General features: G+C 34.8%; 1 protein-coding gene across 3 annotated transcripts in view; it reads left to right on the top strand.

The window, feature by feature from the left end:
* PGR (progesterone receptor) overlaps window positions 1-27288 on the top strand; it is a 110365-nt gene that overhangs the window by 71902 nt on the left and 11175 nt on the right. For 2 of the 3 annotated variants that reach the window (XM_028119623.2, XM_088017415.1), the window contains exons 4-6: window positions 4360-4665; window positions 22784-22928; window positions 24382-24512. In XM_028119623.2, coding sequence (XP_027975424.1) covers window positions 4360-4665; window positions 22784-22928; window positions 24382-24512 — 582 coding nt within the window. The remainder of the gene's footprint in view (window positions 1-4359; window positions 4666-22783; window positions 22929-24381; window positions 24513-27288) is intronic. The other variant, XM_028119624.1, reaches the window with a different exon arrangement.

Raw genomic sequence — 27288 nt, 5'->3', positions numbered from 1 at the left:
CTGTTTGCTAATATTTTGTTGAGGATTTTTGCATCTATGTCCATCAGCGATATAGATACATCAGCCTGTAGTTTTCTTTTCTTCTAGTGTCTTTATTTGGTTTTCATATTAGGTTAGTGCTGGCCTCATGGAATGAATTTGAAAGTTTTTCTTCCTCTTTTTTTTGGAATAATTTCAAAATAATACATATTAATTTTTCTTTAAATGTTTGATAGAATTCATTGTGGTGAGGCCATCTGGTCCTGGACTTTTGTTTGTTAAGAACTTTAGATCACTTATTCAGTTTTATTGCTAGTAACTGGTCTGTTCTACTTTCTTTTTTTCCTCCTTATTCAGTTTGGGAGATTGTTTATGTTTCCAGGTATTTATCCGTTTCTTCTAGGTTGTCCAGTTTGTTGCCTATAATTTTTTGTAGTAGTCTCTTATACTCCATTATATTTCTGTGGTGTCAATTAGTTCTCCTCCTTTATTTCTGCTTTTATTTATTTGAATCCTCTCTCTTTTTCCTTGATGATTCTGGCTAAGGTTTTGTCAATTTTGTTTACTTTTTTAAAAAAAATCAGCTCTTAGTTTCATTGATCTTTTCTATTGGTTTTTTGGTCTGAATTTTATTTATTCTGCCATAATTTTAATTTTCTTTCTACTAGCTTAGGGATCTGTTTGTTCTTCTTTTTCTAGTTCCTTCAGATGTAAGGTTGGGTTCTTTATTTGAGATTTTCTTGTTTCTTGAGGTAGGCCTGTATTGCTATAAACTTTCCTCTTAGAACTGCTTTTCCTGCAGCCCAAAGATTTTGGATCATTCTCTTTTTATTTTCATTTCTCTCCATGTATTTTTTATTCCCACTCTGATTTCTTGGTTGACCTGTAAATTGTTTAGCCTCTGTGTGTTTGTGTTTTTTCCAGTTTTTTTTTTTCTTATAACTGATTTCTAGTTCTATATCATTGTGGTCAGAAAAGATGCTCTATATGATTTCAATCTTCTTAAATTTATTGAGAATTGTCCTGTGGCCTAACATGTGATCTCTTCTGGAGGATATTCCATGTGTATTTGAAAAGAATGTGTATTCTGCTGGTTTTGGATGGTCTGTTCTGTGTATATCTATTAGGTCCTTCTGGTCTATGTGTCATTCAGAGCCACTGTTTCTTTGTTGATTTTCTGCCTAGATGATTTATCTGTTGATGTAAGTGTAACATTATGGTCCCCTAATGTTATTGTATTACTGTCAATTTCTCCCTTTAAGTCTGTTATTTGCTTTATATATTTAAGTGCTCCTATTTTGGGTGCATAGATATTTAAAATTGTTATAACTTCTCATTGAAATCATCCCTTTATAGTAATGTAGTGTTCTTCTTTGTCTTTGTTTTAAAATCTTGTCTAAATATTGCTACCTTGGCTTTTTTTTTTTCCAATTCCATTTGCATTATACACGTTTTTCCTTCTTTTTATGTTCAGTCTGTATGTGTCTTTAGGTCTGATGTGAGTTTCTTCTAGGATTGTAGAATTGGGTATTGTTTTTTCATCCATGCAGTTACCATGAGTCTTCTGATTGGAGCATTTAATCCATTTACAGTTAAAGAAATTATTGATAGGTACGTAATTTTTGCCATTTTGTTCATTGTTTTGTGGTTTGTTTTATAGTTCTCTTCTGTTCCGTTCTTCTTTTCTTGTGGTTTGATGGCTTTCTTTAGTGTCATGCTTGGATTCCTTTCTTTTTTGTGTATTTTATCATAGGCTTTCTATTTGTAAGGTTACCATTGGTTTCAGATATAACATCTTATGTGTAGAGCAGTCTACACTAAGTTGGTAGTCACTTAAGTTTTAACACATTCTATAAGCACTAAATTTTACTTTCTTATCCACATTTTACATATATGATGCCATATATTATGTGCCTTTGTATATCCCTTGACTGATTTTTAGAGATATAACTGATTTTACTACTTTTGTGGTTTTAGCTTCATATTCGCTTTACAAGTCATCAAGTTACCACCTTTACTGTATGTTTGCTTTTACTGTGAAATTTTTTTCTTTCATAATTTCCTTACTTCTAGCTATGACCTTTTCTTCCCACTCAAATAATTTCCTTCAACATTTCTTTTAAGTCTGGTTTAGTGGTGATGCATTTCTTTGACTTTTGTTTGCCTGGGAAACATTTTATCTCTTCTTCAATTCTGTATTATAGCCTACCAGGTAGAATGTTCTTGGTAGTAGGCTTTTCTCTTTCACTACTTTGAGGACATCATGTCATTCCCTTCTGGCTTACAAAGTTTCTATTGGAAAATCAGCTTATACCTGTATGGGGTTTCCCTGGTATGTAACTGTTTTCTTTTCTCTTGCTGCTTTGAAAAAGTTTTGCTTTATCATTACTTTTTGCCATTTTAATTGTTATCTATCTTGATATGGACTTCTTTGGGTTCATCTTGTTAGGGGCTCTCTGTTCTTCCTGGACTTGGATGTCTGTTATCTTGCTCAGATTACGGAAGTTTTCAGCTATTATTTCTTCAAGTAACTTTTCTGTCTCTTCTTTCTCTCATTTCTCTCTGGGATCCTTATAATGCAAATATTTTTACTCCTGGTGATGCTGCTGGGTTCCCTTAACCTCTTTTCATTTTTTATTCTTTTTTCTCTTTCCCATTAAGCTTGATTGCTTTCCGTTACATTGTCTTCCACATTGCTGATCTGTTATTCTGCATCCTCTAATCTGTTATGGATTTCCTCCAGTATATTATTTCAGTTATTGAATTCTTCATCTCTGACTGGTTCTTTTTGTACTTTCCATCTCTTTACTGAAGACCTAACAAATGATCCACGCTTTTCTCAAGTCCAGTGGGTATCTTTATGACTATTACTTTGAATTATTTATCCGACATTGGTTATTTTCATTTCATTTAGGTTTTTTGCTGTAATTTTGTCTTGTTCCTTCATTTGAGAGAGATTTTTCTGTCTCTTCATTTTGCCTGACTCTGTGTTTGTTTACATGTATTTGGTAGGTCAGGCATATTTCCTGGTATTCAAAGTAGTGACCTTGTGAAGAAGAGATCCTGCGGTACCCTGTAGCACAATCCCCCCTGGTCACCAGAACTGGGTGTTCCAGGGCTGCCCCCTGTGTGTGCTGTGTGTACCTACTGTTGTGGCTGATCTGCAGTTGATTCCAGCCCAGCCAGCTGCAGTTATCCAGTTTGCCTGCTGGGCACACTGACAGGGTTTGGTCCCCACAATTTTGAGGGTCTTGTCTGAGGTGACCGTGAGCTCATTGGTGGATGGGGCCAGCATTCAGACCAAATGTCTTCAGTTAACCACTCTACCACAATTTCGGGTGCATGAAGGTTAAGGCTTGCTCCCTGCACGGGCAGCTAAGAGACTGGCTGCTGGAACTGTGGGCATGATAATGTATGAAGTTCTTTCCCCTCCAACCCCCACCTTCCCATAGCCAGAGACACTTTGGAGGGATACCTGCTGAGGTAGTGGGTCCACAAGAGAACATCATTGTTGGGTATACAGTTTTAGCAAGGTAAATGAGTGTTTGTACTAGTTCCCACAGGAATGGGCATTAAGCCCACTGATTTTTAAAGCTCTTGAAGTTAAGCCATGCTAGTATTGAAAGCTCGGTGTTATATGGACTTATCTTCCCATTGCAGGTGCCCAGTGCTGGGAGTGCCTGGTGTGGGGTCTGATCCCCTTGCTTATCCATGCTTATGATGTCCCTCCCTTTTGTGGTTAATCCCACCAAAGGTTCAGTCCCCAGCTGTGTCTCCACCCCTCCTAGGCTCTTCAGTGTGTCCTTGTCTCCACAAATAACTGTGGAAAGTCTGTTCTGCAGTCTTCAGGTCATTTTCAGAGTTAGTTGAATAGATGTAGCTATTATCTAGTATGCCTATGGGACAAAGTGAGCTCAAGATCCTCCTACTCCATCATCTTACACTATTCTGGGCTAGCTCTCAACACATTCCCAAAAGAATGAAACTCAAAAGAAGATTCAACATTTACTGAAAACTATGTTTTAAGGAATGTAGTCTGTAGCATTAGCTTTTGGGAGACAGTCCTGTCAGAATATTTACCAATACTCACTTTAGTCTCTACTGAAAGCCATTTGTCTTTTCATACATATTGCTGCAAAGTTCCATAATCTTCCATTAGATACTGGTGTAAATATTCACACCACACCAACCCAGGAAATGCTGGTATAATTAATTCTTTAATCCAAGTCTGAGACCTAACGTTTACTTATTCAATTTCATTTTATTAGATTGATGCTAAAACCTACAATGCTATAATTCTAAAACTTAAGAAAAACAACAGTCTGCTAGAAGATTTAGTTGATATGTATTTACATGATCTTTTCTTTTTTTCCTTTATAGGTCGAAAGTTTAAAAAGTTCAATAAAGTCAGAGTTATGAGAGCACTGGATGCTGTTGCTCTCCCACAGCCTGTGGGCATTCCAAATGAAAGCCAAGCCCTAAGCCAAAGAATTTCTTTTTCACCAAGTCAAGATATACAGTTGATCCCCCCATTGATTAACCTACTAATGAGCATTGAACCAGATGTGATCTATGCAGGACATGACAACACCAAACCTGATACCTCCAGTTCTTTGCTGACGAGTCTTAATCAACTAGGCGAGAGACAACTTCTTTCAGTAGTCAAGTGGTCTAAATCGTTGCCAGGTAATAATAATTTGTATATAGTAGCATAGAATGAAAATGTTACCATATTTCTTGTACTAGTAGATTGTTAAAGCTGCACAGTAAATTAAATATTGTGTAAACAGCATGTTATAGTATGCATTTCAGCAATTCAAAATAACTTATCCAAGATCTTAAATAATCTGTTACTTGTCTAGGACCCTACTGTGTGCTATGGAAATACAAAAGTCATAGATAACACTTTGAGTCTTGATGATTCAAGAATTACATGCATGAAACAGTTAAGGAACAGGATAAGTTTATGTGTTTAAGCACAGATGTTACAGTAGTTCAGAGAAAAACAAATTGACTGTCTTCTTAAAAATCTCTCCTTTATTCTAAGTGCTAATTTAATTTAGCACTTTAATTTAGCACAACCAATTTAACTCAAATGGTTGAAAATAAAACCGCAAATGGTTGAAAAACTGTATCTATTCATATAATATATCAAAATAGTATTCAGAGTATAGTGGGGTGTTTAAAATTAATTAAGTCATATAATTCATAAACATATAAATAAAATAATTCATAAAATAATTTGGACATAAGGAAATGAACTTTCTTCCGGTTACTATTTTCTCTAATTTATAGTCAGACAAAGTGGATAACAGTGAGAATCTGGCTTGTACCATCATGAAAGGATTTAAGTCACTTTACTTATAAACTAGTTTTACTTCCTCAGCACAACTCCATACAAGGATGCAGTTTTTACTTGGCTAAATCTGAGACTGCAGAGCCAGGAGAATATATGGGTAGCCATTGTTTGTGGAGGCATTAATCCCATAATTAGAAATAGAGCATTTTTTAAAATTATATTCTCTTCACACCAAAAATATCCTTATCACTTTTTAAAACCAGTTGATTTTTCCAGTATCTGATCAAGAATTAAACATATTATGCCATTTTAGTCTACAGGTAAATTCAATCGTCTTTTTTAAAGAATTTTTTTCTCAATTTGCCTTAATATATTTCTGTTATTATTTTACCTGAAAGGTTTGAAATTCAATGGGTGACTTGTTCTTCAAAATTCAAGGTTATGTGAAAGAGAAAGAAAAATAGATTCCTGTTGAATCTTTTAAAAAAACACGTTGAGAAAAAATTAATAACATTCACTAAGTAATTTTATAGAAAAATCCAAATACCCAGGTTCTTATTAGCTCCATTGTTGCTGAAAGTCTTGGGCAGGTAATTTTTTTTCCATTAAAGAATTTCTGAATTTTTAAAACTTACTGAATAAAGTCATTATCACCTTTGATAGATCTTTATTAAATTGAGATATTACGATAAGATTGAACTTTTTCTGTTTAAAAATAGGAGTATTTAAATATATGTTTAACTTTTCTCAGTTTTTATATTATTTAGAAAAGTTGCTTCCTTTGATAGACATAGTTTATATTTTTAGCATTTTGCAAGTTCTTTACTGTTTAAAAAGATTCTACTATCAGTTGGCAAAGTTAGAAAATAAACAGTTATAGCTTAAAAGATAATTTATTCACTTTGGGTAAAAGCTAAGTGAACATTTTAAGTTGAAACATTTACCTGTGAAGATTTTTCATCTTCATATTCTCAAAAAGAGTGAGAGGAAATTATCACACTGAGTTTAACAACAACTTTTTAATCTTGCAAAAATGTAATTTGTAATAAGTAAAAAAGAATGATGGCATCCACCAGTATTATAGGTACCATTTTCATTAACTATTACAATGAGAAGCTTATTTGATGATTTAGATTAGCAAATGATTGTGTGGCCCATGATCTTTATTTTTTATTTATTTTTATTACATTATATTAGTTACCATACAGCACATCATTAATTTTTGATGTAGTGTTCCGTGATTCATTATTGTATATAACACCCAGTGCTCCATGCAGTATGTGTCCTCCTTAATACCCATCACCGGGCTACCCATCCCCCACCCCACTCCCCTCTAAAACCCTCAGTTTGTTTCTTGGAGTCATAGTTTCTCATGGTTCGTCTCCCCCTCCGATTTCTCCCCCCTCATTTTTCCCTTCCTTCTCCTAATGTCCTCCATGCTATACCTTATGTTGCACAAATAAGTGAAACCATATGATAATTGACTTTCTCTGCTTGACTTATTTCACTTAGCATAATCTCCTCCAGTCCCATCCATGTTGATGCAAAAGTTGGATATTCATCTTTTCTGTTGGCTGAGTAATATTTCATTGTATATATGGACCACATCTTCTTTATCCACTCATCTACTGAAGGGCATCTCAGCTCTTTCCACAGTTTGGCTATTGTGGACATTGCTGCTATGAACATTGGGGTGCATAGGGCCCTTCATTTCACTACATCTGTGTCTTTGGGATAAATACCCAGTAGTGCAATTGCTGGGCCATAACGTAGCTCTATATTTAAATTTTTGAGGAAACTCCACACTGTTATCCAAAGTGTACCAACTTGCATACCCACCAACAGTGTAAGAGGGTTCCCCTTTCGCCACAACCTTTCCAACATGTGTTGTTTCTTGCCTTGTCAATTGTTGCCATTCTAATTGGTGTAAGGCGGTATCTCAATGTGGTTTTGATTTGAATTTCCCTGATGGCTAATGATGATGAACATTTTTTCATGTGTCTGTGAGCCATTTGTACGTCTCCTTTGGAGAAGTGTCTGTTCATGTTTTCTGCCCATTTTTTGACTGGACGATTTGTTTTTTGGGTCTTGAGTTTGAGAAGTTCTTTATAGATCTTGGATACCAGCCCTTGTCTGTAGTGTCATTTACAAATATTTTCTCCCATTCCGGTTGCCTCTTTGTTTTGTTGACTGTTTCCTTTGCTGTGCAGAAGCTTTTTATCTTGATGAAGTCCCAAAAGTTCATTTTCACTTTTGAGAGAAGTTGCTGTGGCTGATGTCCAAGAGGTTACTGCCTATGTCCTCCTCTAGGATTTTGATGGATTCCTGTCTCACATTGAGGTCTTTCATCCATTTTGAGTTTATCTTTGGGAATGGTGTAAGAGAATGCTTGAATTTCATTCTTCTGTATATAACTGTCCAATTTTCCCAGCACCACTTATTGAAGAGATTGTCTTTTTTCCATTGCATATTTTTTTTCCTGCTTTGTCGAAGATTATTTGACCATAGAGTTGAGGGTCCATATCTGGGCTCTCTATTCTGTTCCATTGGTCTTTGTGTCTGTTTTATGCCAATACTATGCTGTCTTGGTGATCACAGCTTTGTAATATAGCTTGAAATCAGGCAACGTGATGCCCCCAGCTTTGTTTTTCTTTTTCAACATTTCCTTGGCCATTCGGGGTCTTTTCTGATTCCATACAAATTTTAGGATTGTTTGTTCTGGCACTTTGAAAAATGCCATTGGTATTTTGATCAGGATGGCATTTAAAGTATAGATTGCTCTGGGCAGCATAGACATTTTAACAATGTTTATTCTTCTGATCCATGAGCATGGAAATGTTTTTCCATCTTTTTGTGTCTTCTTCAAATTCTTTCATAAGTGATCTGTAGTTCCTAGCATATAGATCCTTTACCTCTTTGGTTAGGTTTATTCCAAGATATCTTATGTTTTTTGGTGCTATTGTAGTTGGAATTGATTCTCTAATTTCTCTTTCTACCATTACATTGTTAGTGTATAAGAAAGCAATTGATATCTGTGCATTGATTTTGTATCCTGCCACATTACTGAATTGCTGTTTGAGTTCTACTAATTTGGGGTGGGGGCTTTTTGATTTTTCACATTAATTATCATGTCATCTGCAAAGAGAGAGAGTTTGACTCCTTCTTTGCAAATTGAATATATTTTATTTCTTTTTGTTGTCTGAGTGCTGTTGCTAGGACTTCTAGTACTATGTTGAACAATAGTGGCGAGAGTGGGCATCCTTGTCATGCTCCTGATCTTAAGGGAAAGTCTCTCAGCTTTTCTCCATTGAGAGTGATATTCGCTGTGGGTTTTCATAAATTGATTTAATGAACTTGAGGAATGTTCCCTCTATCCTTATACTCTGAAGAGTTTTAATCAGGAAAGGATGCTGTATTTTGTCAAATGCTTTTGCTGCATCAATTGAGAGGACCATATCGTTCTTCACTCTCCTCTTATTAATGTGTTGAATCACATTGATTGATTTGCAAATGTTGAACCACCCTTGCATCCCAGGGGTAAATCCCACTTGGCCATGCTGGATGATACATTTAATGTACTGTTGTATCCTATTAGCCAGGATTTTTTTGAGAATTTTGGCATCCATATTCATCAGGGATATCAGTCTGAAATTCTCCTTTTTCATAGGGTCTTTGCTTGGTTTGGGGATCAAGGTAATGCTGGCCTCAATGAATGACTCTGAAAGCTTTCTTTCTGTTTCTTTTTTTGAAACAGCTTCAGGAGAATAGCTATTATTTCTTCTTTGAATGTTTGGTAGACTTCCCCAGGGAATCCATCAGGCCCTGGACTCTTGTTTTTTGGGAAGTTTTTGATCACTGCTTCAATCTCGTTATGGGTTATTGGCCTATTCAGGTTGTCAATTTCTTCCTGTTTCAGTCTTGGTAGTTTATACGTTTCCAGAAGGCATCCATTTCTTCCAGGTTGCTTAATTTATTGGCATATAGTTGTTAATAATAATTTCTAATGATTGTTTCTATTTCCTTGGTGTTAGTCCTGATCTCTCCCCTTTCATTCATAATTTTATTAATCTGGGTCCTTTCTCTTTTCTTTTGGATAAGTCTGGCTAGTGGTTTATCGATCTTATTAATTATTTCAAAGAACCAGCTTCTAGTTTCTTTGATCTGATCTGCTGTGTTTCTGGTTTCCAATTCATTAATCTCCACTCTAATTTTAATTATTTCTCTTCTAATACGTGGCTTAGGCATCATTTGTTGCTTTTTCTCTGGTTCTTTAAGGTGTAAAATTAGTTGGCAAATTCAGGATATTTCTATTTTTTTGAGTGAGCCTTGGATGGCTATGTATTTCTCCCTTAGGGCTGCCTTTGCAGTATCCCATAGGTTTGGACCAATGTGTTTTCATTCTCACTGGTTTCCATGAATTGTTTAAGTTCTTTTGATTTCCTGGTTGACCATTCTTGAGAAGAGTGGTCTTTAGCTTCCAAGTGTTTGAATTTCTGCCAAATTTTTTTCTTGTGATTGAGTTCCAGTTTTAAAGCATTGTGGTCTGAGAATATCCAAGGAATAATCTGTCTTTTGATATTGGTTGAGACCCGATTTGTGACCCAGTATGTGGTGTATTCTGGAGAAAGTTCCATGTGTGCTCTAGTAGAATGAGTATTCTGTTTTAGGGTGGAATGTTCTGTATATATAAGATCCATCTGGTCCAATGTGTCATTCAAAGCTCTTGTTTCTTTGTTGATTTTCTGCTTAGATGATCTGTCCATTGCTGAGAGTGGAGTGTTAAGTTCTCCTACTATAAACGTATTATTATCAATATGTCTCTTTATTTTGGTAAACAGTTGGTTTATGTAGTTGGCTGCTCCCATGTTGGGGGCATAGATATTTACAATTGTTAGATGTTCTTGTTGAATAGACCCTTTAAGAATGATGTAGTGTCCTTCTATGTTTCTAACTACAGGTTTTAGCTGAAAATCTAATTTGTCTGATATGAGAATTTCTCCAGCTTTCTTTTGATGTCCGTTGGCATGAAAGATGGATCTCCATCCCTTCACTTTCAGTCTGGATGCATTTTTAGGTTCAAAATGAGTCTCTTGTAGACAGCATATGGATGGGTCCTGTCTTTTTATCCATATGCAAACCTGTGCTGTTTTATGGGAGCATTTAGGCCATTCACATTGAGAGTGATTATTGAAAGTTATGAATTTATTGTCATCATGTTGCCTGTGAAGTCCATGTTTCTATAGATTGTCTTTGTAAATTTCTCTTCTATATCACTCTTGACATCTTCCCCCTTTTATAGAACCCCCCTTAATATTTCGTTCAGGGCCGGCTTAGTGGTCACATATTCTTTCAGTTTCTGTCAGTCTTGGAAGCTCTGCATCTCTCCATCCATTCTAAATGACAGCCTTTCCAGATAAAGTATTCTTGGCTGCATGTTCTTCTCGTTTAGTACTCTGAATATGTCTTGCCAGCCCTTTCTGGCTTGCCAGGTCTCTGTGGATAGGTCTGACGTTATTCTGATATTCCTCCCTCTGTACGTAGGAATCTCTTCCTCCTAACTGCCCTTAAGTTGTTTTCCTTGGTTCTAAAATTTGTGAGTTTTACTATTACATGCCAGAGCGTTGTTCTGTTCTTCATCTTGAGATGGGTTCTCTCTGCTTCTAGGACACGAATACTTGTTTTATTCCCCAGAGTAAGGAAGTTCTCAGCTATGATTTGCTCAAATATATCTTCTAGACCTCTCTCTCTATCCACCCCTTCAGGGATCCCAATAATTTTGACATTGGAATGTTTTATGATGTCACTTATTTCTCTAATTCTATTGTCATGGATTTTAAGCTGTTTGTTCCAGGCCTGCCCTGTTTCCTTCTTTTCTATCAGTTTGTCTTCTCGATCACTAATTTGTTCTTCTGCCTCGTTTACCCTAGCTGTTAGAGAATCTAATTTACACTGCATCTCATTTATAGCATTTTTAAGTTTGGCCTGGTTAGCCTTCATTTCTGCCCTTAGAGAATCTATGTTGCTGTTAATGTTTTTCTCCAGCCTAGCTTTTGTCTTCGTAACTGTTACCCTGAAGTCTATTTCTGACATCTTGCTTATATCGATATCCATTAGGTCTGCAGGAGAGGCTCTTGTCTATGGGTCTTTTCTTTGTTGGGAGCTCCTCCTTCTAGTCATTCTATTGAGTTGTGGTTGAGGGGATGTACAGTTGAAAATATCAACCACAACTCAGGCAAGGTGCATCCTGGGAAAGTTTGGAGCAATCGAAAGCCACCACTGAAAAAAACCCAGCCAAAATGAAACCCAAGAATAAGATTTATAAAGTATAAAAATAAAAACAAACAAAACCCACAAAAAAAAATGACAAAAAGGGGGGGTGCAGGGAAGGTAGCTATAATCCCTTTATGTGGGCGAGGTAGAGTGTTTCACCTCTTCCTGGGTGTATTTTGTTCTCTTTGTTAGAGAACAGTACTTCTCAGAGATACAGGGAAATTAAAACTGGTATATATATATATAAAGGTAGTATTGAATAGGGAAAAAAGGACTACATTGAAGCTTATATCTATATATATAAAAAAAAGTGTGTGAAAAAGTTCAAGTTAAAGCCCATTATCTTTCAAGCTATATTTGCATGTTCTGCATACTGCATGAATGATGAAAATGGTCAATGAACCAGAGTGACTATATTGAATTCTTTGAAAGGACTCATACATGAAAGTAAAGTCAAACCTTTCAGTTGACTTTAAACCAGAATACAGTTTTTACTCACTTGATTCACTCAGTGTCTATTGAATATCTTCTGTGTGCATGACCTAACAAACAGTAGTGTTAGAAAAGCCAGAAGTGTGGGCTCACAGTGTGAGCACATTTTGGTGCAACATATCTTAGCATTTGGGCTTCAATTTTGCACAAAGAGAAAACTTATTTCATCCATTCACTCATATGTTACTTGGTCTGTGAAAGATATTTCGGTAAATGAGGCCTATTAAGTCAGGATGTCAGTTTACTTGTTTATATTTTTAAAAAATGCTGCTAGTAAAACATGTTGACAGGTCAATACAATAGGAAAGTGTATTTTGGAAGTCAGATTAAGATCAGATGCAAAATAATAATCATAACAATGGTGATGGTATACCTGAGGGCTCCAAGTTATATATCTACAGTTCCCTGAGAGGATGCTTGTTGCCTGGTCAGGGCCTTCTCATTTTTTCTTTGTCTATGCTCTTCTATCATCTTGGGCCCACTATAGTAATTGCAGCTTATCTGACATCTCATGATATTTTAGAGATATCGTTGCTCCTACATAAGGGAGACTTGCAAGATGCTTTAGCCTCATGATAGCACATTTAAAATGCTGTCTTAGGATACACTGCATCCAACATATTGTATCTATCATGTGAATTATTTTACATTGACTTTTAGCTGTAAGCTCAGTGTGTAAATATTTTCCTATTTGGAGCTTGAAATGACACAAAATTTACAAAATTAAAAAAAAAATGAACAAGACAAAGGTCAAGAGAATGGAGGACCCATGACAGGATCAGACCCACTAGGCACCCTCAGCACTGGAGACACGCACTGGGAAGATGAATCCTCATAACATCTAGTTTAGGGCTTAACTTGGCAAGCTTTGAAAATCAGTTGGGCCTAACTCTGGGTATATTAAAAATCATTGGGCTTAGCTCTGGGAGGGTCAAAGGGCCATAGGAAACTGACCTCCTCTCCTTAAAGACCTAGCATAATAAATAACCCAACCAACCAAACTCAGCATAGAGTAGCAGTTTGAATAGTGCCTGAGGTATATGTGGAGAGTAATTTACTAATCTTAGAACATGGGCTAGAGAGACATGATCTACAGGAGATTTCCTCAGGAACAAAAGTGCTGGCAGACACTATCTCTTTTTCCCTCCCTCAGCCTAGATTGCTAGACACTTGTGGATACCAGCAGGAATACCATTTATCTTGCTAGCACCATGTACCCCAAACATGTTCCCCTGCAGACTCACCCCATCCATCTTGCCCACTTCAGCAAACATGCCTCAAAAGGAGCTCCTGCCCTGACACACTGTGCAAGTAGCCCCAGCAGGGACTGACACCACTCCAAAGTGTCTCCTGCCCTGCAGATTGTGGGAAATAACCCCACACACCAACACATGCACAGTTTCAGCACTGAGCATTTTAGCTGGCCACACAGCCTGCAGCTGTGACAGACACATGGGTGGAAAAAATGTGGTCTGACTGCCAGCTCCAACCACCAAGAAAATCTGCTCAGGGGGCCACAAATAGAGAGCACTCTGATGATTGGTGTGCACATAACTGCAGAACACAGAGTGCAGACAGCTAGCCTGACTACTGACATTGCCCACCAAAAAGCTCATTGTTAGACACACCCCACAAAAGCACAGGGACCAAACCCTGTCCTATGAAACCACAGCAGGTAAAGCCAGTCATTGCAGCTTACTGAAAGCTCAGTCAGCAAGTGGCTCAGGCACAACAGTAGTGTTTACACAGCCCATATCCAGGAGACACCCCTGGAGCACATGGTTCTGATGAACAGGGACACTGACTACCAGGCACTTCAAGACCTCTTCTTCACAAGGCCACTACTTTTAATACCAAGAGATACAGCTGGCCATCCTAATACATATAAACAGAGTTAGACAAAATGAGGCAGAGGGATATATCCCAAATGAAAGAACTGGACAAAATCACAGCAAAAGAACTAAAGGAAATGGAAGTAAGTATTATGCCTGATAAAGAATTCGGTGATATCGTAAAGGTATTCAGTGGACCTGAAATAAGAGTGGAGGATCTCAGTGTGACCTACAATAGAGAGATAGAAAATATAAAAAGAACCAGAGATGAAGAATTCAGTAACTGAAATAAAAATTACACTAGAGAGAGTCAACAAAATATTAGGCAATGTAGAAGAACAAATCAGCATCTGGAAGACAGATTTCAGAAAACAAGCTGAACTACAAAAAGAAAAATGACTAATAAAAAATAAAAAGTGGTTAAGGGAACTCAGTGACATCATTAAGTGTAGTAACATTCCTATTAATCCAGAAGGAGAAAACAGAGAGAAGGGGAAAGAAAACTTATTTGAAGAAATAATAGTAAATTGACCAGTATGGTGGTTAAAGCACAAGAGCAATAAAATTAATTATATCTACAAGAATTAGTCTATGGATTCACAAAATAAAAGAGTGTAAAATATGACATGGTATACAGAAAATGGAGAAGGGAGTAAAAATGTAGGACATGAATGTGTTCAAACTTAAGTGACCATCAAGTTAATATAGACTGGAGTACACATAAGATGTTATATGTGAAACCAATGGTAACCACAAATTAAAAACCTATAATAGATACACACACAAAAAAGAAAGGAACCCAAGCATAACATTAAAGAAAGCCATCAAATCCTAAGGAAGGGGGCAAGAGTAGAAGAAAGGAAGAGAGAAGAACAAAAACAACCAGAAAACAAGTAACAAAATGGCAGTAAGTACATACTTATCAATAATTACTTTAAATGCAAATGGACTAAATAATCAAAAGACATAGGGTGACTGGTTAAAAAAAGACCCATCTGTATGCTGTCTACAGAGGCACTTCAGACATAAAGACACATGAAGATTGAAAGTTAAGGTATTAAAAAGCATTTACCATGAAAATGGAAACAAACAAAAAACTAGGGTAGGAAATAAATTTTAACAGACATAAAGGGAGAGATTGACAATAATACAATAATAATAATAATGACTTTAGACACCCTATTTACATCAATGGATCAGTCATCCAGACAGATGATCAACAAAGAAACAATGGCTTTGAGTGACACATTAGTCCAGATGGACCTAACAAATATATACATAATATTTCATCAAAAAACAGCAGAATACTCATTCTTTCAAGTGTATATGTGGGACATTCTGTGATAAATCACATTAGGTCACAATACCATTCTCAATATTCAAGAAGATTGAAATATAATATGTTGCATCTTCCCACCACAACAGTATGAAACTAGAAATCAACTATCAGAAATTATGTGGAAAGAACACAAATATATGGAGGCTAAACAACATGATACTAAAAAATGAATGGAATAAACAAGAAATCAAAGAGGAAATTGAAAAAAAAAAAAACAAAAACAGGGAAAAGGGGCACCTGGGTGGCTCAGTCAGTTGAGTGTCTGCCTTCGGGTCAGGTCATGATCCCAGGGTCCTGGGATAGAGCCTGGTGTAGGGCTCCCTACTCAGTGGGAAGCCTGCTTCCCCCTCTCCCTCTGCCTGCCACTCCCCCTGCTTGTGCTCTCTGTCTCTCTCTTCTTCTCTCTCTCTCGGTATTTCTCTCTAAACATGGAGTAAAAGAAATTGAAAGCAACTGTGCAAATTCTTTGGGACACAGCCAAAACATTTCTAAGAGGGAAGTTTATAGCAATACAGACCTGCTTGAAGAAACCAGAAAAATCTCACACCTTGCACCTAAAAGAGATAGCAAAAGAACAAAGCTCAAAGCTAGTAAAAGGAAGAAAATAATAAACGTTTTGGCAGAAATAAATGAAATAGAGACTAAAAAATAATACAATGATACCAGGAGTTTGTTCTTTTGAAAATAAGCAAAATTGATCATCTCGAGCCATATTTACCAAGAAAGAAGAGGACTCAAATAAATAAAATCAGAAGTGAAAGAGGATAAATAACAACCAACACCACAGAAATGAAAGGACTATAAAAGAATATTATGAAAACTTACATGCCAGCAGCATATTGGACAACCTAGAAGAAATGAATAAACTCCTAGAAACATATAACTTTACAAAACTGAATCAGGAAGAAATAGAAAATTTGAACGGACCAATTACTAGTAAGGAAATTGAATTAGTAATCAAAAAACTCTCAACAAACAAAAGTCCAGAACAAGACAGCTTCACTGGTAAATTCTACCTAGTATTTTAAAAAGAGTTAATACCTTTTTGTTTTCAAATTATTCCAAAAACTAAAGGGGAAGAAAAACTTCCAAATTCATTCTACAAGACGAGCATTACTTTGATAAAGGGAAATTTGTTGCATTTCTATACATCAATAATGAAGTAGCAGAAAGAGAAATTAAGAAAACATCCCCATTTACAGTTGCACCAAAAAGAATAAAATATCTGTGAATAAACATAACCAAAGAAGGTGACAGACCTGTACTCTGAAAACTATAAAATACCAGTGAAGGAAATTGAAGACGGCACAAACAAATGAAAAGATATTCCATGCTCCTGGATTGGATGAGTTAATATTGTTAAAATGTCCAAATTACCCAAAGCAACCTACAGATTTAATGCCATCCCTATCAAAATGCCAACAGCATTTTCCACAGAACTAGAATAAACTGTCCTAAAATTTTTATGGAACCACAGACAAACCCAAAGATGGCCAAAGCCATCTTGAGAACGAAGAACAAAGCTGAAGGTTTCACAATCCCAGACTTTAAGAAATATTACAAAGTTGTAGCGATCCAAACAATCTAAGCAGTATGGTACTGCCATGGAATCATACATACAGATCAAAGGAACAGAATAGAAACCCCAGAAGTAAACCCAGAACTATATGGTCAATTAACCTTCAACAAAAGAGGAAAGAATATGTAATTGGAAAAATACAGTCTCTTCAACAAATGGTGTTGGGAAAACTAGATAGCAACATGCAAAAGAATGAAACAGGACCTCTTTCTAACATCATACACAAAAATAAACTCAAAATGGATTAGGACCTAATTGTGAGACCTGAATCCAAAAAAATCTTAGAAGAGAGCACAGTCAGTAATTTCTCTGACATCAACCATAAAAACATCTTTCTAGATAGGTCTCCTGAGGCATGAGAAACTAAAGCACAGATAAACTATTGGGAATACATCAAAATAAAAAGCTTCTGCACAGCAAAGGAAACAACCAACAAAACTAAAAGACATCCTACTGAATGGGAGGAGCTATTTCCAAATGACATATCTGATAAAGTGTCAGTATCCAAAATATATAAAGGATTTATATAACTCAACACCAAAACAAAACAAAACAAAACAAAAACCAAATAGCCCAATTTAAAAATGAGCAGAAGACATGAACAGACATTTTTTCAAAGAAGATATCCAGATGCTAACAGACACATGAAAAGATGCTCAACATTAGTCATCATCAGGGAAATACAAATCAAACCACAATGAGATATCACTTCACATCTGTCAAAATGGCTAGAATCAAAAAGACAATAAATAACAAATGTTGGCAAAGATATGGAGAAAAAGGAACCCTCACACATTATTTGTGGGAATGTAAATTGGTGCAATCACTATGGGAAATCATATGGAATTTCCTCAAAAAGTTCAAAAAAGAACTATCATATGATCCAGTAATGACACTTATGGGTATTTGCCCAAAGAATACAAAAAACAAATTCAAAAGGATGTATACACCTCTATGTTTATTGCAGCATTATTTACAATAGCCAAATTATGGAAGCAGCCCAAATGTCCATTGATAGATGAATGGATAAAGAAGATACAGTGTGTGTGTGTGTGTGTGTGTGTGTGTGTGTATGTGTGTGTGTGTACACAGTGTTTCTCAAACACTATTTTGGTGACTATTGGCATCCCCGGGGTTTCATCACCCAACTATTAAGAAGCCACTGATAATAAATTTATGTTAGGGAGAGTAGTCAAAGGAAACTTAGAGGCATAAGTTATGGGTTGATCAAGGAGGATCTTGAAAGTCAGGGAAGGCTTTGGAAATTAAATTTTTAAGTACTTATTCTCAACTCACTTTCACTTTGTAATATTATTTATCCTTTTTATCAGTATATTATAGCAGAATTTACATGACAGAGAGGTTTGAGGGAAATATTTCCGTTTATAAATTTTGTCCTGATTCTTCTGTTTATTTTGTGAAAAAAACTCTAAGGGTCAATGCTTTAACATTTTTCAACATTGCATTTTTGAAATATTTTACTTCTTCATCTTAGTTAGCCAGACTACTTGCAATCAACAGTATTAGAAGACTGGAACAGTCTTTTGCCTTGTTTTTGCCTTTGAAGCATGCCAAAATATCTTTTGAGTCAGGGACAGCCACTGCATATGTGACAAAGGATTTTTTCCTTCATCCCAAATAAAATGAATAAATCAAATTACTTCCCCCCAAAAAAGTGATGGGAAATAAGTGAAATTAGCCTATGAGTAAGGTCAAGCTTTGATGATACTGTTATGAAGCCTTCAAAAATGATTTTTCTAGCATCCTATTCCACTGAAATTACTATTGCCAATGTCAAAAAAAAATTTTTTTTAATCGAATCTAACGAATACTTTCAACCCTTAACGTGTTTTGCATGCCTTTGGGGCCACTAACAAAGTACCATTTCTTGCTGATACTCTTACTTTGGCATTTACCATTTCCCTTCAGGTAGATATGTTTCTCTCAATTTACACATTTTGTTTCCTTTATGGATTTGTTTTTCCATTCACATCATAAAGTTGGCATCTCCTGCATTCCATCTTTTACTCCAGTAGTTTCTAATTCTACACAGACTAGATGAGCCCATTCACAGCCTTGTCTTCAAGTGCGCCTATATTCTGGTGACTCCTAAGTACATAGTATCAACCCCTCTAATGAACTTTTGAATCACGTATTTCAACTATTTATTACATATTTCTACCTGGATGAATTTCCAGGTCAACATGGCCTTCTACTCCATAAACCTAAAACCTTTTCCTTTATCTTGAAATGGTGCCTCAGATAGAATCTTGGGTATCATACTGCTCTCCCTTTTCTCCTTCACCGCCTGTCCAATTAGTTATCAAATTTTGTCAACTCTACTTATTAACTAGACGGTTCACTATATATGCTACTTCCACTGCTACTGCCCTGAGTTGAGGTCCTTGTCCTTGTTTCCTAGATTTCAGTTGTAGCTCTTTGACTAACCCTATTACCAATTTCACCCTACCACCAAGCAATCTCTGCCACCAGAATCATCTTTCTAAAAACAATTATAACCAATTATATCATTTCCTTTCCTTTTCATAACAAAGTCCAAACTTCTTAACCTTAACATCCAAGATTCTTCTGTGATTTGACTCCTGAATTTACAGTGTTATCTCTCATTCTTCCTCTTCAAGCAACTCTTAGTTTCAGTTCTCACAATGCTGTTTGCTTAGTATCCTGCCTTCATTTGCCCATATAGTTTCCCTACGTGAAGATCCTTCCCTTCTTCCACATTTTCCCCTGGCTGGCCCCTAACTAACCTTAGGATTCTAATTACCTGTCACTTCCCCTGAGGACGAGTTCCCTGGCCTTCCCAGACTGAGTCAAATGCCCCTTTGCTCTACCACATTACCTTTGCCTTTGTCAACCATACTATCACTCTGAGTTATGCTTATGTTCTCATTTTCTGTTTTACCAAACTGCAAGTGTTAAAGGCAGAAATATCTTTCTAGTCTTTATGCCTAGCTGCAACCAGAATGCTTCATCCAGAAGGGAAGCTTAAAGAGTATTTCTAGAAATTTAAATTATAGAATTGATAGAATTGATACAAAATGAACTGTGCTATCTTAAATCATTAGTCATCAAATCCTTATTCATAAAAAAATAATATATATGTTGGTGATTATACTTATTTTGCTGTAGCATTTTTGTGCTCCTCAAACTTCACTCATACTTTGTGTCAGAAGGTGCTGAGGTATTTAATGCTCCACCTTTGTTGTAGATTAAACATTTCAGTACATGACAGTTTTTACAAAAGTACAACCTATATATTTTATCAAAACTCTGGAGGTAACAGAGGAGAACTTAGAAGGTTATAACATGCCATGTGTTACCATATACTTTTTTTTAAGCATTAAGGATTGAACAGCTTGTAACAGGGCTTTTGTCAGAAATTATCAGGCCAAGTCACTTAAAAGGAAAGGGTATTTTTCCTTACTACTTGTTAAACACAATTAAGGATCATCCATCACTTTCTATGTGAAGTTTTTCATTGATCATCATTGCAAATGTACTGACTTTACCTGATCATTATCATCAATGGGAATTTGAGCTCAGTGTTCCTGTCTTTGTTTCAGTATAAAGTAATGAATGATAGTACAGTTAATGGGAAAAAAATAACACTTTTGTACCAGGCATGTTCAAGTCAATTTAACAGTGTACATTTATCACAGATAAGCGCTCTAGAAGGTGGCTATTTTAAAAAGCTATTTTCTGAGTTGCTTTTCATTCTGTTAAATGGAAAATACACTTTCTGCTATAAATATTGGCAATTTCAAAAGTTTTAAGTTATTTCAGCAAAGATTTGCCTTTTATATTATAATCTACTAAAAATGTTCCTTTATTTTCATTTCTAGTAATCCCAGAATGCAAAAAGAAAAACAAACAACTCCCCCCCAAATAAAGTGTAGGGTAAAGTACACATAAACATGTAAATGTAAGTGGAATCTGTTTTCAAAAAAAAAGAACAAATGAATTAACTGTTATATTATGATGTAAACATTTTCAAATTAGAGATTAACATGAAACAAAGGCCTGGAGTGATTAAAAATATAGTAGGTCAAATATTTCAGTAGTATGAAATGCTTTCTTCAGAAAGTTATGAAATTGACTAAAAAAGGAATGAAGAATAAAAATATGTTCCTGAAGATGGTAGTGAACAATTGATTAATGTTTTAATACATCTGACTAATTGAACCTAACTTTCTATGAGCCTGTCATTATATATATATAAAATATATATTATGGAAATATATATATTTGTTGGTGTATAGCAAGTATATGTATGAAATACATATTCTGGAAAATGAAATATATATATGAATTCTTAGGTAGAACAGATGTTATTAAAATAGCTTGGTGTTCCCACCAAAACACTTGATTTTTATGTACTTTTAATAAAAGATTTCATCTACTATCATTGTTTCAGCTATATTCAAATGCAGATAATTTCCAAATTTATACTTATAGTTCATATATCTCTCCATATTTCTAATTCATTTGTCTAACTACTGTCTGGACATTCCAAAAGTCCTTTCAACATATCAAAACTTACAATTTTGTCTCTAGCCTATTTACCTCTTCTATTTTGTCTCAGTTATGCCATTGTCATCCACCATTCCTGCAAAAATACTGAAACATCTATTAGTCTCCTTCTTCCTCCTAACTACATATAATCAGTTGCCAAATCTCTTTGATTTTACCCTTTAAATATTTCTCTGAGGTACTCCCTACTCAGTACGCCTACCTGTTGACTTACTTCAGACTTTTATCATCTCTCACTGGGCCTTTGGCAGTAGCTCCAACTTTTTTTCTGTAATTCCAGACTTAACTCCTTTGAATCCATCCTCTACATGCCTACCAAGAATCCCTCCAAAACACAAATAAGGCTATGTCATATTGTTGCTCCTTAATAGACATATCTGACCACAGCCTCCATATCCAGATTTACCTCTTTGCTTCTCCCTCCTTTAAGTTCATCTGTGCTGGGCTGTGATTTTCTGCAAAACAGGTAAAATGAGAATTGAAGAGAGGTGGAGAGAAGATTTTGACCATTTGAGTCAGTGCATTTGCCCTCTCCCTGTCATCTTCCTCTACCACCAACACCAGAGAAGCGCCTAAAAGAGGTTGTGAAGATATGAAAGACCAGAGGATTCACACACACACACACACACACACTCTAAACCTCTTAAACCACATGGGTGTTATATGCAACTAATGAATCATTGAACACTACAACAAAAACTAATGAGGTACTATATGTTGGCTAATTGATAAATAAATAAATAAATAAATGTCTGGAAAGGAAATAGAAAATAGTGAATGTCAATAAAAAATAAAATAAAATGAGACTGGATTAAATTTCAAAAAGCAAAAGTAACCATAAAACTATGGAATCTACCTAAGACATAACTAAGGGATGTTAAATAAAAATAAAGCACAATTGAAAGCAGCAGTTTTATAAAATAAAATCAGTTTATTTTTAAATCCCAAAGACTTAAGATTCTTCAACACTCTGATTATACTCTGCTTGCATACGATCTCCTTGGGAGTTTTTCCTGACCTGCTTCCCAATTCCTGGTGTATTCCCTGTTAACCTTCTGTATCACTGTACTTATGTGCTTGTCTTTCCTGTTGACTTGTGAGTTTCTTTTAAGGGCATGAGTTGAGTCTTTCATCCTCTTAACCATTTTAACACAGTGCCTAGCACACACGTGATTCTCAGTAAATGTGTGACTGATGGACTGTCAATTAGTGAATTCCCAGAAATGCTAACTCACAGTGACCAATTTTAATGACTTCAAAGTTGTTTCTTAATTTCTCACTCTATTATGTATTAATATTTCCTTATTTATAGTATAAAATACATTGAAATTGAAAACAATATATTACACTACTTACATCTATTTTCAAATTTCTATGTGTTTTCAACATTTTAACCCAAGTGATTTTGGGGATCATTTTATTTTTCTAAATTTGTTTTGTAGGTTTTCGAAATTTACATATTGATGACCAGATAACTCTCATCCAGTATTCTTGGATGAGCTTAATGGTGTTTGGACTAGGATGGAGATCTTATAAACATGTCAGTGGACAGATGCTATATTTTGCACCTGATCTAATACTAAATGAGTAAGTAGTAATTTGATTTTTGTTTGTATTATCACATAAGTGTATATGTAGGATAATCTTTAAAATTACATTTCAGTAGATGATTACATAGTTAGTATCCCAAATAATAGAATTTTCTTGAAATGCTTATCAGAATTATCTCAGGATATAGCTTGATATAACAAAATTAATAAAATTTATCATTATATCAGTAACTTGATATTTGGAGATTCCCCTTTTGTTTCAATATATAGTAGTCATGTCAAATCAATTTTTTTAAACTTCAAAAGTGTATCAAGAAATATACTTAAAGATAAAATGAAATTTTTAGTTTACCAAATTAAAATTTTATACCTTGGTTCTAATGAAAATAATTATTAAATTAAAAGTATTTTTGCTTGAAAGTATTAACTTACTTTCAAAAAGTAAAGATATTATCTCTCCTCCTAGAAGAAAAATCAGACAGTTCGGTTATTTTAAAAATTGAAAGATAAATATTTCAATTTCCTTGGTTATATTTAAATTACTATAATTAATTTTCTACATATAACCTTAAACTGAATAAGAATCTTTTCATGGAAATATTTATACCATTCTAATGATGAATGCTGACTCAGAATTATATGACATATTAAGTTACTTTTGTTTTTATAGTTAACAGATAATTTTCATATATTTTATTCCATTTTGCCCTTATAATCCCTTGAAATAGATAAGGAATCAGTGTCCTTCATTATACAGTTCAGGAAACAGGCTCAGAGGAATTGTATATCCTGCCAAAGAATCTGAGTGACAGTCAGGATCAATTTTAGCTCTTCTGAGTCAAAATCTAGTTTTCTTTTCACAATTTGTGTTAGCTGTATGTGACTACTGTGGATGTTGCAGAACAGCACATGGTTGAGAAAATACCTTTAAAATTTTTTCTTCAACCTTCAGAATTAGTGTTTGGCCTTGTCAGTTATTTAATCCTTTGTAATGTTCTCTTTGTCATCATACATTTCCCCCAGAATAGTTCATGGTATAACTCTTCTACACTGACTACTCTGAACTGAATACACTGAACTCTTCTACATTCTTCAGTTTCTGTGAACTGAATCCATTCTCCAATTGGATTACACACAAAATTTTGTATCTATTTTTTAACAGAAAAAAATCATCAGTAAATATATGATTTCCTGAGTGTTCCTCAGCTCCACATTCTCAACTCCTTAGGTTTTTAAATGTAATAATAAAAATGAGAAACAACATTAATCTTGGTCAATATGTATTTAATATTATTTCTTACTTTAAAATTTCTTAACCTCAAAAATTCAGTATTTTGAACAAAATATTGAGTTTGTTTACAAAAAGACATTTTCTGTAATATGTAAATTAGCAAATCTCATTTTCTCAGATAAATTACACAAACTGGCTAAGACACTGTCTGTGTGTTTCTTTTTTCCTGTTGCTTTTTGTGTGTTGTGTGTGATACAAGACAGAGGATGAAAGAATCATCATTCTATTCATTATGCCTCACCATGTGGCAAATCCCACAGGAGTTTGTCAAGCTTCAAGTTAGCCAAGAAGAGTTCCTGTGTATGAAAGTATTGCTACTTCTTAATACAAGTGAGTGAGTACAGCAACTTTTAGGAGATGTTTATTTTCTTAATTTTTAATTCATTGGGAAAGCCTCAAATGGCAATATGATCATATGGTTATACATGAAGTCTGAATCTTAGATTGTGGCTGCAAAGGAGAAGCACCTAATATACTATCATAGACATTAATAAAATTACTTCATATTTCTCAGGCTTTACATAATAATAAAATATCCCACCAATTATGGACTTCTATTTTTTTCAGATAAAATGTGCTTAAATGACTTTTTCATATTCACCTAATTAGCTATTATGAACTAGTTAATACTGCATAAACACAAACTATCTTCTTTCCATCCCCACTCCACAAAAGACTTACTATATAAAATACAAAATTTTGTTTGGAACTATTATTTTTATGTAGAATAGGCAGTTACAGCAAATAACCTACAAAGATCAGTGGTATAACACAATTGCAGTTTATTTGTCACTCATATTCACAGTCCACTGGGTTAGGAAGAAAACCCATGCTCCTTCCATATATGGGCTCCACCCTTCCACAGAGCAGCTTGGAGTCCTCCATTGGCTCTAACTAGAAGATAAACACTGAGTGAGAAAAGATTTGGACGTGAGGCCTAGAAATGTCATATGTCACTTCTACCCACATTCCATGACCCATATTTAACTGTAGGAGAGGTTGGGAAATACACTGTAGCTCTATACCCAGAAGAAACATTATGAAACATAGCATTGGTCACCAGAAGGACAGGCAAATATACATTTCACTCTTTCTCATACACAAAGATCACACACACCTCTGCTTCAGGGGAAAGTTTTTAAAAACTGCTTTTACTTTTCACCTTTTTCTGTGTCCTTTCCATGCACTGGTAGGCTCAGCCTTTGAATATCTGAATTGACCCTTCTTTTACTCAATGATTTGAAAGAGAACCTTAGGGAGTAAAGGTGAGCCAAGGGTCTTTCTCAGTAGTATATTTTCAGAGACTTCTTTCTAGTAGCACAAATCTCACATAGTGGAGGGGTGGGGTACACATCAGGAAAAACAAAGGCAAAAAAGCTATCCTTAAAAAGGGAGGTTTTCCTCATGAAATCTGTGTAAAGACAGGGACCAATACAGGATCCAAGGATCCATAGCCCTACCCCCCTACCTTGGGAACACTCTGAAGCATGAGAAAAGTTGGGTTGCCTGGGCACTACTTTTTGCCCTAATGAGGTTGTAAAACTGTGACAAAATATTTAAAAATTAAACAAAAAACTTAGAAAAATATCTGAAATATAATTTAGGCCCCTATAAATAAGTGAGTATGAAACAGAAAAGAAATTAAAAATCACTAATACACATAAAAAAATTGTTCAACCTCACTAATAATTTGAGAAATGAAGATGAGATATTTTATTTTTCTATGTAAAAAGCAAAGATTACCTAAAATGAAAATACTCCATACTAGCCACAAGACAGTTAAATAGTGAGTTTAGCAATGTATATTATGAGTGTTAAGAAAGTTAATATCTTTCATTGCAATAATTCTACTTCTAAGGATATATCTTTTTAAAAAATCAAAAATTATATTCATTATAAGTATTATTTAGACTAGCAAAATATTTTAAATACCAAATGATAAGACAATTAAATATATTGTTCTACAATTTTAAGTGAAATTAAATGTGAGAATTAAAATATTTATTACTAAAGAATTTTGAGAGATATAAGTAAATGTTCTCAATATAATGTTAGGAAATGTCCCAAAATATTGGATTGTAGAATCTGGTGACATAATTTTTTATGTATTATCTATGTTTTCTAAAATTTTTCTAATGAATATATGTTATTTTTAAGTTAGCTAAATCAAAAAATAAAGATCCTTGTTTTTATAAAAAAGTATTCTTATATAAAATAGCATCTGGCTAACTGCCCATGACTCACCATTTCCCAATTTGCCACTAAGATATTTGCAAGAAATCCTAAAACTCACTTGTGGAATCAACAAGAATCTGAGAAAAAATTCTCCAATCATATAATACTGGATGTAATAATCAAGGCAAAAATGAATTAAGGTAAGGAGCTCAAAGCAAATAGAAATATTTAGGAGAGCTGGTTCATTATTTATCTGAAATATAGGAAAGAGAGCAGGAGAGGAGGAAAAATTTCAAAATGTCTCAGGAGCATAGGATGAGAGCCTAATGATTAGATTATAATATCCCCAAAACTTCTTATTAGTGGTCGATACTAAAAGGATGTGAGGCTGGCTGGGAATACTTGAATGGATAGAGTGAAGACTTTGGGTTACTAGTTTCCAGTTCTTGAAAACCTAATGGGAAATAGTACTTCAATAATCAGAAGAAAAAATAATTTTATTTTTTAAGTGTTTTTTTTTTTTTTTAATTCCAGTTAACATATAGCGTAGCATTAGTTTCAGGTGAACAGTATAGTGATTCAACATTTCCATACAACACACAGTGTTCATCACAAGTGCAGTACTTAGGGGTTACCCCCATCACCTATTTTACCAATGCCCCCACCAACCTCCCCACCCCACCGTAACCATTAGTTTGTTCTCTATAGAGTCTGTTTCTTGGTTTGCCTGGTTTTTTTTTTTTTTTCCTAAAAATCATCAAGGGTCAAGAGTCAAGATAATTAATGTAGAGTTATATAAATCCAAGAGATTATATAATTTTTTTTCTTTCAGCAATCTAGATATAGCTGCAGGAAAAGGGAGCTGCTTCATTTAAGTTTCAAGGTTTGTTTGTAAGGTAAATGAAAGCAAAAAGAAACAAGAAAATTGGGA

Source organism: Eumetopias jubatus, unplaced genomic scaffold (genome assembly GCF_037043125.1).
Source record: "Eumetopias jubatus isolate StellerSeaLion01/CBP00866 unplaced genomic scaffold, mEumJub1_p1.0 scaffold_13, whole genome shotgun sequence".
NCBI lineage: Eukaryota > Metazoa > Chordata > Mammalia > Carnivora > Otariidae > Eumetopias > Eumetopias jubatus.
This window is presented reverse-complemented; position numbering and strand designations above follow the sequence as displayed.